At 41.7% G+C, this 12,722-nt stretch overlaps 1 protein-coding gene across 8 annotated transcripts in view; it reads left to right on the forward strand.

Annotated features, from left to right (window-relative positions):
• Window positions 1–12,722, forward strand: part of Neo1 (neogenin 1) — a 185,834-nt gene that overhangs the window by 134,786 nt on the left and 38,326 nt on the right. For all 8 annotated transcript variants that reach the window (XM_004666708.2, XM_045160440.1, XM_045160436.1 and 5 more), the window contains exons 13-16: window positions 1,422–1,569; window positions 4,363–4,473; window positions 5,425–5,619; window positions 10,063–10,158. In XM_004666708.2, coding sequence (XP_004666765.2) covers window positions 1,422–1,569; window positions 4,363–4,473; window positions 5,425–5,619; window positions 10,063–10,158 — 550 coding nt within the window. The remainder of the gene's footprint in view (window positions 1–1,421; window positions 1,570–4,362; window positions 4,474–5,424; window positions 5,620–10,062; window positions 10,159–12,722) is intronic.

A 12,722-nucleotide genomic window follows, 5' to 3' on the forward strand; every position in this document is an offset into this window, starting at 1 on the left:
AGACTCAAGGGGAAGCTGCACGATGGCAGGGAAACAACAGTATGCACAGAGGGTGGACATTACTCCCTCGCCAACATCAGGTGGACAGCAGCAATAGGAGAGTGTGTCAAGCACTGGCATGGGAAGGCTGGCTGTAATACCCATAAGCCCACCCAACAATACACTGCCTCCAGGAGGCATTCATTCCCAAATCTTCATCAGCTGGGAATCTAGCATTCAGGATACCTAGGTTTATGGGGGTAAAGGGCACCTGAATCAAACTACCACAGAATGCCAGTAAGATTTGTTTATTCTATTTGCCTGTACTTCCTTTCTCAGGTGACAAAAATTTAGACTTTTTACAGATAAATTGCTGTTTTGCATAAATATAACATTTTAGATCCTAACCATCTAAAACCTTAGTGATGTGGCAAAAGGAAATACATTTTTTATGATGACATGGTCCTTTAGTACTAAGAGTTGAAACCAATGTGAACCAAAGGCAGGCACGTGTAGATTTGTCTGGAGCTGGGCACTTACGGTACTTACCTAGCATGCACTGGACCCTTGAAAAAAAAATGCTTATACTGTCCTCCTTGTCCAGCTCACTATAATAGGGCCATGTATGTATGCCTCTTAGAGGCCCTTTTGAACTATATAAATAAGTAAAATAGTTCTTTCAAAGAGTTCTGCAGGACTTTTCTTCTTTAAGAAACAACTACTTTTTTGCTTTTTTTTTTAAATTTTATTTATTTATTTATTTATTTGAGAGCGACAGACACAGAGAGAAAGACAGGTAGAGGGAGAGAGAGAGAGAATGGGCGCGCCAGGGCTTCCAGCCTCTGCAAACGAACTCCAGACGCGTGCGCCCCCTTGTGCATCTGGCTAACGTGGGACCTGGGGAACCGAGCCTCGAACCGGGGTCCTTAGGCTTCACAGGCAAGCGCTTAACCGCTACGCCATCTCTCCAGCCCCTTTTTTGCTTTATTGAAATAAGGTCTTCACTCAACCTGGCCTAGAACTTGTGATCCTCCAGTTTCTGCCTCCCCAATCCTGAGATTACGGGCATGTACCACCATATCTGGCTGTAGAATGGTTTACTTTCAGTTATTTAGCACTAGAGATGAGAAAGATTACTTACACCTAACAGTAGTTTTATTTCCTAATCTGTGTGCTCCTGACCTCTTTATACTTCTTTTTGAAAACTCTTCTGGAACTTCTGACTGGTATCTTCATTCTGACAAAATACCCAGGAGATTAGACATCTAGAGTATAATGCTTAAAAATATGATATCCCCCACTTGACTGTTGGGGTTTTAAAATTAAAGCATTTTGAATGATGGCTTCATGAAACTCTAAGCCCTGAGTCTGCATGCTCATGTGAAACCAGGACCGACCTTTCAGTGTGTTCAGTTGTTTTCCTATGCTGTTGTCTTCCCCAGAGCATAATGATTCACTGGCAGCCACCATCTCCAGCCACACAAAATGGGCAGATTACTGGCTACAAGATTCGTTACCGAAAGGCCTCCCGAAAGAGTGATGTCACTGAGACCTTGGTAACTGGGACACAGTTGTCTCAGCTGATTGAAGGTAAGCTGCTTTGCAAATAGGCAAAAGCTAAAAGGTGGGATCTTTCTCAGACATTGAATGATGTGAGTCTGTGGGCTTCTTAGAGCAGTTGACTTACACAAACAGATTAAAAACAATTCCCCAAAAAATTTTGAACAGTCTACTTTTAACTCAGTGCAAATTAATGTGAACTACTCTTACAGATTCTACTACTGTCTCTTAGGGGTCAGATTCTGTTGATTTTTATTTCCTTCCTTGAATTCTCCACATTTTCTTTTCTAAATGCAGATTGTTGATTTTGTAATCTAAAAAGGTGAGACAGACTCCACTCAATCTAGTTTGTAACAACATAGCACTGCCCCGACTCATGTGACTTGCAAAAATACGGTGACTGCCCACAGCCAACAACTCAGCTTGCTGCTGTGGCGGGGTAAAGTTGAGGAGACTGTCAGGGTGTGTTCCTTCTGTGTAGTTTTCCCTTTATGTGCTACAGCAGACAAGCGGCACACCTGCTTTTAAAAAGTGAACCCAGGAGCTGGAGAGATGGCTTAGCAGTTAAGGCGCTTGCCTGTGAAGCCTAAGAACTCTTGTTCAAATCCTCCAGATCCCACATATAGCCAGACTCAACAGTGACACAAGTGTGTAATGCCACGTATGCCCACAAAGGGGCATACACATCTGGAGTTCATTCGCAGTGGCTGAAAGGCCCTGGTGCTGAAAGGCCCTGGTGCCACCATTTCTCTCTCTCTCTCTCAAAAAAAAAAAAAAAAAGTGAACCCAAATACATGTCTAATACTGGTTCATTCTGTAAATCTCAAAGAATTCCTTCTTACACAAACAGGAGAATCTAGTTGGCTAAATGAGGGCAAGGTTCCTCTGAAGAAGACTCTTGGGAAGGGAGTCGAAGGTGCATGTGGCTGAGGATAGACCAAGTATTGCTAAGTTAATAAAGGCGAGGGCAGGATGGGGTTTCCTCAGACCACAGTCAGGTCTGCTTCTAAATGAAGCATTTATCAAAAATAAAACTGTAGGGGCTGAAGAAATGGCTTGGCAGTTAAGGTGTTTGTCTGTGAAGCCTAAGGACCCAGTTCGATTCCCCAGGACTCATGTAAGCCAGATGCACAAGGGGGCACATGCATCTGGAGTTCACTTGCAGTGGTGGGAGGCCCTGACATGCACCTTCCCTCACTCTCTCTCTGTCTCTTCCTCTCTCTCTTAAATAAATAAATAAATAAATAAATAAATAAAATATTAAAAATTTTTAAAAACCTGTAGAATAAAGAGATAGGTATTGTTTGTAAGCATGTTCCCAACATTCACAAGACGAAAACACTGAATCTGCATGTGAGGACCGTGGGCAGATAACGGTGAGCCAAAGTGAAGACCCTCGCTGCCTTGAAGCTTCGTCAGCGCTAGGGAACAATATGGATTACGAGATCTTGTTGTATCAAAGTAGAGACCCTCGCTGCCTTGAAGCTTCGTCAGCACTAGGGAACAATATGGATTACGAGATCTTGTTGTATCAAGCAATGAATTGTATGATCATTTTGCCATATCTTTATAATATGTGTTGTGTACCTTAGTTTAGTTTGGTTCATAAACTGTCTGAGAGGAGGACCAAAACTTTTTTGTGCATACCTCTCTTTTGTCTGCTTTCTCTCATACATTCTTGTTCTTCCAAAGGGCAGGGGAGGATAATCTGAGTGTTTGGATTCTTTGAGAGACTTCATTGAGCCATATTTGCTAGTAGTCTGGGGTATTGTCTGCGGACATTTACAGCCGCATGTTCAGTTTCCTTTCTGACAAGATAGGGAAGTTAACTGACTTGGGCCCAGCCACTTGCTTCTCTTCTGCCCTTACTTTCTTATGGGCACGCAGATTCAAGATGGCCCGTACAGAGCACAACCTCCATCTCTCCTCACACACCCTCAGCCAGCCTCGGTGCCAGACTTGGTGAAGTGAATGAGATCATACCTTGCATCTCAGCTGTTGCGTGCTGAATGTCTCTCTGGATTGGGGTTTCTGTACTGTGCTGCGCTCCAGAGATCCCAGTATTTAGACATGGAGCATGGGACACTCTTCACAACCTTCAAAGGCTTTATCCAAGTGCTCTGGAAATGTCTATATGAGTGAATGAGTAACTGATCATATTGTTAAGTAGGGTCCTGCTTCATAGGGTAGGATGTGGATCTTCGTTGCCTTTGATTTGGTAAATCATATATTTTATTAGCTGGTAGTAGTAAATAAAAAGTTGCATAATAGAAAAGTTTTGGGTTTTCTTCTCTTACTTACCAAAAATATACATGGGCAATTGGTTGCTGTAAAATAGATTTCTAGGCCACATTTGATGTTTAGATTTTTTTCTGCTGTGGTTATGGTAGGTCTCGGAGAACAGAGGTAACCTGACAGTCATCATTCGTTTCTAGGTTTTGGTGTCTTCTGAAACCTACTGATTTTGTTCCTTTGTAATAACCCTTTCATTATCTTTGGTCTTAGCTTCCTTTGCAAGAAAATGAAGGGATTTTATTTAATGGTCTCTAAGGTGCCTTCAAGCTCTTAAGCAAAAGTCTGCACTCTCCTGGGAGCTTTAGTCATTTCTGTTTTTTCTCTTGGGTTGATACAGGCTTCATTGGTTATTACTGCAGATATGAGAACTTTCTGTGCTGTATTTATTTTGCTTATTTCTTACTAACTTAAACCTTGTTAAACTAGTAACCAAGTGTTAGGTGAGATATTTGCTTTGATGACAGATTGCTAACCTTCGTTTTCCAAAGCTCTTGTGTCAGCCCGTTGCCTCTGTCTTTTGATTCTCAGGTCTTGATCGGGGTACAGAATATAACTTCCGGGTGGCCGCTCTCACAGTCAATGGTACAGGCCCAGCAACTGACTGGCTGGCTGCTGAAACCTTTGAAAGCGACTTAGATGGTAAGAACAAACAGTTGGGAGGAACAGCTCATCACCCATGGCTTAGACTGGAACGCCACAAACTTTGGCTCAGATCGCTGTCTCATGCTTCTGTTATTGTTCTTTGGCAGTTGGGATCCTGAGATGGATTTTTTTTTTTTTTTTTCGTTTTTGGCACTGGGTTTTAGAGAAGTATCTCATTAAGCAGGCCCAGGGCAAATGAAAATGTACAGGTATTTTAAGTTGAGTTTTTTTTTTTTTTTTAACCACTGTCACTTACCAAAGTGGATAATCTAAAGTTGAATATTGACCTGCATTGACTGTGCATTTTTTGCCTTTGCAGTTTTCCTTTTTCCTCATTGCTGGGAATCTAACACATTGAGTAACTCCATCTGGGTGTGTGTAATTAGTGCCTTTTTCCTTTATTGGTGATTGGTGACAGGTGCCAGGCTTTGGAGACAAAAGATCTGAATTCCTATTCATAGTCTCAGTTAAGGTAGTCATTTTTGAAGTAAAATATATGAAAGACGCTATAAATTGCCACCTTGTAAAGCCCCTTTTTCATTTCCTACAAACTGAATCTATTACGGCTATCAAATTTCTTTTGTTTCTCTTATTTATAGATTATGTAGAGGAGTAAACAATGCCATCGACGCCTGATTAGCTTTCTTTGTTACCCCTTTGTCATTATGTCACTATGCCATTACATATTATATGTCAATATATATATTTTATATATGTAGAGAGAGCTTGAAAATGGCATGTGAGATAAGGGATGGACTACTGTTTGGGTTTTGTTTTCTTTTTTAAAATGCAGGGGCCATATTTTACTATATAAATTCTCTTCAAATCCTGCCCGAAGTAGTAAAATAAAAATTCAAATAATTTGGCAGAAGGCACAACCCCATTTTCAAGAATGATGAAATATCTTAGGAAAATGGATCTCATCATTCTTTTCACTTTTCTTCCCAGAAACTCGTGTTCCTGACGTGCCCAGTTCTCTTCATGTCCGACCACTTGTCACCAGCATTGTCGTGAGCTGGACTCCTCCAGAGAATCAGAACACTGTGGTCCGGGGTTATGCCATTGGCTATGGCATCGGCAGCCCTCATGCCCAGACTATCAAGGTGGACTATAAGCAGCGGTATTACACCATCGAAAATCTGGGTACGCTTGCTAAGTAGAAGAAATTGTTCATGCACTTTCTCTCCTTGTAGCTTTTTATTATGTAATAATCTTATGGAAAAATTGCAAAGCTTAGACAAAGAATTCCAGTATGCTTTTCATAGACTTTTGAGTGGTAGTATTTAACCATGTTCCCTGTATCCTTTTTGGTCTTCCTATATGTGCACATTCTCCCTGAAACATTTGAAAGTAAGTTGGCCACATGATAGGTCTCCTGTTAATAATTAACTTTAATATACAGCTACTAAAAATAGCATTGTTCTGTGTAATCCCAGTTATTGAAATCAAAACATTAACATTGGGATAGTATCTTCAGCCTTTTTTTCTATTTGGACTCTTCTTAGTAATGTTATTTACAACCAAAAAAAAAAAAAAAAAAAAAAACTGTTATTTGGTCCAGGATCACATATTGCATTTACTTACTATGTTCATTTTTCTTTGATATGGAAACAGTTCCTCTGTTAGAGTTTGAGAACGGCATGTGAGACAAGGGATGGGCCACTTAACCTTGATAACTGACTTTAAATATATATGTATAGCCAGTTATAGTCCATAGAATGTCCCTCAAATTAAACTTGTCTACCAATTCCTTATTATATCCAAGTCACACATTTTTGAGGGAATGACATAGAAGTGTTGGGTTCTTGTAATGCATCATATTAGACAAGAGAGTCTGTTACAAGTGATATAAATTTTAATCATTTGGTTAAAGCAGTTCTCCTACATGCTCAATACTAATGTGTTACTTTTTTTGTAGTACTTTGTGGAGGAGACACTTCAGTCTTTATAAATATCTTGTTGTTTTTCAAACTTACTCACTAGTTACAGGATATATAGTGATAGTTATTACTAGTGCCATCCAAGGAAAATTCTAGTAGGCACGATTTTTACAAATTGAAAAGTTTATTTGAAAATAATAGAAACAGACAAAATAGTTTTTAAAAAAGAAGGAAAAAGTCATAAGATCCATTACTTGATTTAATGATAAGTTACTAAGATATAAGAATAGAAACTTGGGCTGGAGAGATGGCTTAGCGGTTAAGCGCTTGCCTGTGAAGCCTAAGGACCCCAGCTCGAGGCTCAATTCCCCAGGTCCCACGTTAGCCAGATGCACAAGGGGGCGCACGCGTCTGGAGTTCCTTTGCAGAGGCTGGAAGCCCTGGCACGCCCATTCTCTCTTTCTCTCTGCCTCTTTCTCTCTCTGTCTGTTGCGCTCAAATAAATAAATAAAATAAACAAAAAAAATAGAAACTTGATATTACACAATGTACTGTATAATTAAGGTGTATGTTACAGATTACTGGAACCGAATATAATCCAGAAATATATCTATATGTCTATAGTCATTTCATCTTGATGAAGGTACTGAAATTACTCAGTAGGGAGGGGATATCTTTTTAACAAAAGGTACGGGAATAATTGGATATCTGTATGACGAGTTACAATCTCTTCTGGTAAAAATAATGATTTGAAGATGTAGTCAAAAATGAAAAGCATTCGTTCTGTTTTGCTTTCCAAAAAGAAACGGAAGTGGAACTCAGAAGCGCCTCTCCCCATGTGGAGTCGCATGAGTAGCTGGAGCAGAGCTGTGCAGCGGTATAAAGACGCCCCTGTGATGACTTTATAAAACTACTGAATAGAAGCCCCTTTGTAATACAGTTAGGACTTGGTCCTTGACCTTCAGTCTAATAGGAAAGTGAAAGTAAAAACACAAGGAACAATGAAGTGAAGTCTGTTCCGAGAAGGGAGCGCTAACAAGGGACAGTGGAACAGTTAAGGAGGAAACGTGCCGGAGCTTGAGAGGCTGAGACACTTGTATTTGAAGCATAGAGGTGAGAAACGAGAGCACTGAGTGCTGAGGATAAGCTTCATAGACGCTGATAGACAGGAGATGTAGAGTTGAGATGGCTCAGCACTTAAAGGTAGGTGCTTGCTTGCAAAGCCTGATGGCTCAGAGTTCAATTCCCCGTACCCATAAGATGCACATAATGTTGAGTAAAAGAAGCAAGTTGAAGATAAGGAAGTTTGTGTAGTATTTTATCTGTTCATCAGACAAGAGCTCTCCCCTGAAGTTTACATCCATGTAAACATCTGCCTTCTGGACCTCTGCACCTGGTTAGAGCTTATATTCCATCAGGTCCAAAATTTAAATTAGTGTCTCTTTCCCTCAACCTTTTAGTTAATAGGTGAGTAATGAACACTTGTAATGTCTCAGATGCTATACAGAGAGAAAGCAAAGAATCAAACATTGTACAGTTACTAGAAATAAAATAATGTCAGCACTCGGGCGGCAGAGGTAGGAGGATTGCCGTGAGTTCGAGGCCACCCTGATACATAGTGAATTCCAGATCAGCCTGGGCTAGAGTGAGACCCTACCTCAAAAAAACAAAAATAAATAAATAAAAATAAAACAACGTAAAGATAATTGATAGCTGGACATCATGGAACACATCTGAATCCCAACACTAGAAAGTCAAAGCAGGAGACTCAAGAATTCAAGACCAGCCTTAGCTATTTAGCAAGTCTGAGACGAGTCAGGCCTGTATGAAACTCTTGTTTCAAAACCCACAACAATATTGAAAGTGCTCCAAGTATTGATGAGAAGAAATGGCATCATATCCCCTGTGTAGCTGTAGTGGGTAACTAGTGTGAGACCGCCCCTTTCAGGTGGATCATCAATATGAAGAAAAGGTGACACGTCTCCCCAGCATAGAGCACGGCGGTGGAAGAAAGCACAGTACGTCCTGCACAGACGTAGCTATGGAAGAAAGGCCCAGAGAGCACGTAAAGAGTGTAGGAGACAGAATCAACAAGACCTATTTCTGAGAGGATATAAGAAAGGGAGGGTCTTAAGCATCACCTGTGGCGCTGGTGCCATTACTGACCTAGGGAACCCAGAGCAGGTCTGAAGGAGGAAAGAAAGATTTGAGATAATGCACATGGGTATAGGAGGGGCTCCTGAGTTCCTGCCACTCCCTGAGAAGCTATTGGCAGTTAATGGTTGCAGGTGAGGGTGGGGAGTATTTTCTTCAGTGGTATAGTTACATGTAAATTGCTTATGGCCTAGTAAATAACCCTCACCCATGTTTATGCAGGCAATCCTAATTAACTTCAGTAGGTCACACAAAGACATCAAAGTAGAAGGAATTAGTTGGTAAGAAGTAGTATTCAGTGTGAGCAAGAAAAGAGAAGACTATGGGGCTGGTTATCATCAAAATTCCTCGTATATGTGCATGTAAAATTATTACAAGTAGAATAAAAAAGCATTAAAAAGATTTGAGATATACAAGTGGAGATGACAGACAGTTGAAGATAACGCCTATTGCTCAGAAATGTGTGCATTAGAAAGATGTATTTGCAACCAGGCGTGGTGGCACACACCTTTAATCCTCGCACTTGGGAGGCAGAGGTAGGAGGATCACTGTTAGTTCAAGGCCAGCCTGAGACTACATAGTGAATTCCAGGTCAGCCTAGGCTAGAGCAAGACCCTACCTCAAAAAACCAAAAAGAAATAAAGATGTATTTGTAGTTGATAGCACTTGCAAACTAGTCAAAACTAAGGAAGCAATGAAAGGGCATAAAGAGTGGGCCTAGAATAAGCCTTGGAATTGTGTGCCATGACTGCTGTGCCATTGTCCCCAGTCTCAGAGAATGGTGGCACTGTCTGCCACGTTGTAACATTTTCCCTTGCCAGACAAGTAAGGAATTGTGGCTAGTTCTGTCTGGTGCCAGAGAAGCAGGTAAGCCACCCAACATGCCGGCTCTTTTAAGTACTTGACAGAACCCAGGCCACGTGAGGCACGGCCGCCTGGGAACACTGCTCAGCAGGGAAGAACTGCGTGGAATGCCGTCTGCTCAGATCTGGAACTGGACTCTGGAATTAACCATTCCAAACCATGTCTGGATCAGAAATGTGATGAGTTAGTCTCTCCTTGGTGTTCTAGGTAAAAGTGAAGGCTAGTCCACTTGTTATTTAATGCCCTTCTCTTCTCTGTGTCTAGTTGGCACCATTTTAAATGATGCCCTCGGGTGTTCTCTTGGTGCCATCATGTTGGCAGAAGTACGCACAGGCCATCAAATCCAAGAAGCCAGCGTGGTGACTAGAGGAGGCTTGGTTCTTCTGGTGAAGAGGCTCCTGGGAGTATTGAGGAAAGTCAGCACTCGGTTCAGTGCCTGCTTCTCCACCTTAGCTGTTTCAGTCAAGGGTCTTCTTCAGGACAACAAGGGGCTCAATTTTGAACTATTTCTGTAGGCTTCAACACAGGAAGGTCCTGCGCCACCTGGTGAATATCACTAAGCCAGGGTAGAAGCCAGGAGAGGAAGGACGGTCCATCCCCACTCCTGACACTAAGTCTTGGTACCGAATGTGCTGCTGTCTCCACATCTGCTCGCCTCTCCTTAACCATTTGGGCTTCTTTCCCTCAGATCCGAGCTCTCATTATGTGATCACCCTGAAAGCGTTCAACAACGTTGGTGAGGGGATCCCCCTGTACGAGAGCGCCGTGACCAGACCTCACACAGGTAGGGCATCCTGCGTCATAGCAGTCCGCATGTCCCAGCTGCTCAGGTAGCGTACGGCCTCCGTCCTGCCTGAGGGGTGTTTGTGGCAGCTTGGGATGCACACTTCAGATTCGAAACAGGTTTTCTACATGAAAGGTTCTATTAGTTCCTGTTTGGTTTGTAGGAAACCATTAAGCCTGTCATGTAAGCCATACTATGCAGATTTCATATACATGTTTTTAATATGTTGGAACCTCGAAAGGCATAGTTTTGAAAGACTCCAAAGTGATTTTTCACCTTTTAGACATATTACAACTGAAATAAACTAGGGGGGAAAAAAACAATTAAAAAAGGAACCTCAAGTATCTATAGGATTATAATAAATACAATAAATGTTTATGATTAGTGAAGGCAGCAGTTTCTTTACTAGTCAGTCAGAGGTGGTGAGGAGAGTGTTTTCCTATGTGCCCTTCATAAAGTCAGGCACTGACCATTTGATCAGTTATATATTATGAAATCAAGTCTTTTTTTTCCCAGTATTTCTAAAATAAATATGAATAAGCTGGTGTAGTGGTGCACACCTTTAATCCCAGCACTCAAGGAGGCAAAGGTAGGAGGATCTCAGAGAGCTCAAAGCCACCCTGAGACTACAAAGTGAATTCCAGGTTAGCCTGGGCTAGAGCAAGACTCTACCCCAAAAAGCAAAACAAGGGCTGGAGAGAGGGCTTAGCAGTTAAGATGTTTGCCTGCAAGGCCTAATGACCCATGTTCAATTATCCAGGTCCCACATAGGCGAGATGCACATGGTGGCACATGTGTCTGGAGTTCATTTGCAGTGGCTAGAGTCCCTGGTGCACCCATTCTATCTCCCTCTCTCACCTCCTCTCTGCCTCAAATAAAAATAAAACAGGAAAAAACCCACAAAACTATATATATATGTATGTATATGTATATATATGTATGTATGTATATGTATATATATGTGTATGTATACATATATGCATGTATGTACATACATACATACATACATATATATGGTGTAAAATTTTGTTGGAGGTATAAAACATCTAACAGATCTGAATGAGAAAATGTATTGAAATCAATACATTAGAGTTGTGAATTTTTTTTAATTTTTATTTATTTGAGAGTGACAGACATACAGAAAGGCAGAGAGACAGAGAGAGAATGGGCGTGCCAGGGTCACCAGCCACTGCAAACAAACTCCAGATGCATGCGCCCCCTTGTACAGCTGGCTAACGGGGGTCCTGGGAAATCAAGCCTCAAACAGGGGTCCTTAGGCTTCACAGGCAAGCGCTTAACTGCTAAGCCATCTCTCCAGCCCAGAGTTGTGAATATTTTTACGGAGTTCTAAAACCAAAGAATTTCTTTTCAGAAATATATTTCTCATTGTTGCTGAGTCCGAGTCAGTGCCCTCAGCTGGCCTTCTTTACATGTTCTGCACTTGGGCTCTAACTTGGCAGTGTTCTTGTTAGGAGATAACCTTTGTCCCTCAGGCATCGGCTTCAGAGCAACATCATTGCTGCATTGTTGATAAGTCTGTCCTATCTTCCCTCTTGTGTCTGCAAGTTAGAAGCTGTTTTGGACATAGCTTTAATATTCCAGGGGGAAAAAAATCACATAGTTGCCTACTGCCTTATTAAATTGTGCTATAACAGACCCCCCCCCAAAAAAAAAACAGTATTGATTTTCTTTTATATGGTTCAAGAACTTAATCTACTGATTAGAAATATTTAAAGAAATGTTACTGAGTCGAGTAATCTCATTACCATGTCTTGAGAGTGGCCATGTATGAGAAAAAATTGTTAAGGAATTCTAGCGACTTCTGTATCTCCTACGCCTGAAGGGGCGTCATCTGTGACTAATGGGCGTGTGTCCTGGCGATCTTGGAGCAAAGCCCTTGAGTACGATGCATGCTGCTTCTCTGTTACGTGCAGTCCTCACTGGACAGGAAATCCACACATGGAGACCATTACTGTAGCATAGCAATCAATCATAAACAAGACCTATAAGTGATTCATACTTGTAGCTGTAGGTAGGACTACTCACTTAACTGTGTGGGGAAGCCCACTTTACAACCTGAACTTTTAAAATAAATGGAAACATTTATACTTAGAAGACCCAGCCAGGAGTTGGGGAAAGCAGTCGTACTGTATCACCTTCCACCCGCAGTCCTTGATGCCTTTGTACTTAACTGGACTCTGTTTGGCATGGGGCACAGCACATGAGTATAGACCAACCTTCCTATCAAATAACTGCTCTGATTTCAAAGCTCATCAAGGCTGTGACACTTGGACCCATGACAATCATTATACTTCAACTGAAGTCACGGAGGTTTATCAGTAGCTTATTCTGGAAGAGGAATGCCCGGGATTCCTTTGGGTTTACTTAGCCCTGAGCTGTATCAGGGGACTGTCTCTAGACCCAAGATAGCAGCAGGTCTGAACTTGCTTAGCATGGTTGGCACTCGAGAGAGAACCCTCGCGTGTTGGGAGGTATGCATCGGTACCCAGTCATGCAGCCACATTCACTAGAGTCTCAAAGCAGACCGTGAGCTTGATGTTGCT

The sequence above is a fragment of the Jaculus jaculus genome, chromosome 10 (assembly GCF_020740685.1).
Source record: "Jaculus jaculus isolate mJacJac1 chromosome 10, mJacJac1.mat.Y.cur, whole genome shotgun sequence".
NCBI lineage: Eukaryota > Metazoa > Chordata > Mammalia > Rodentia > Dipodidae > Jaculus > Jaculus jaculus.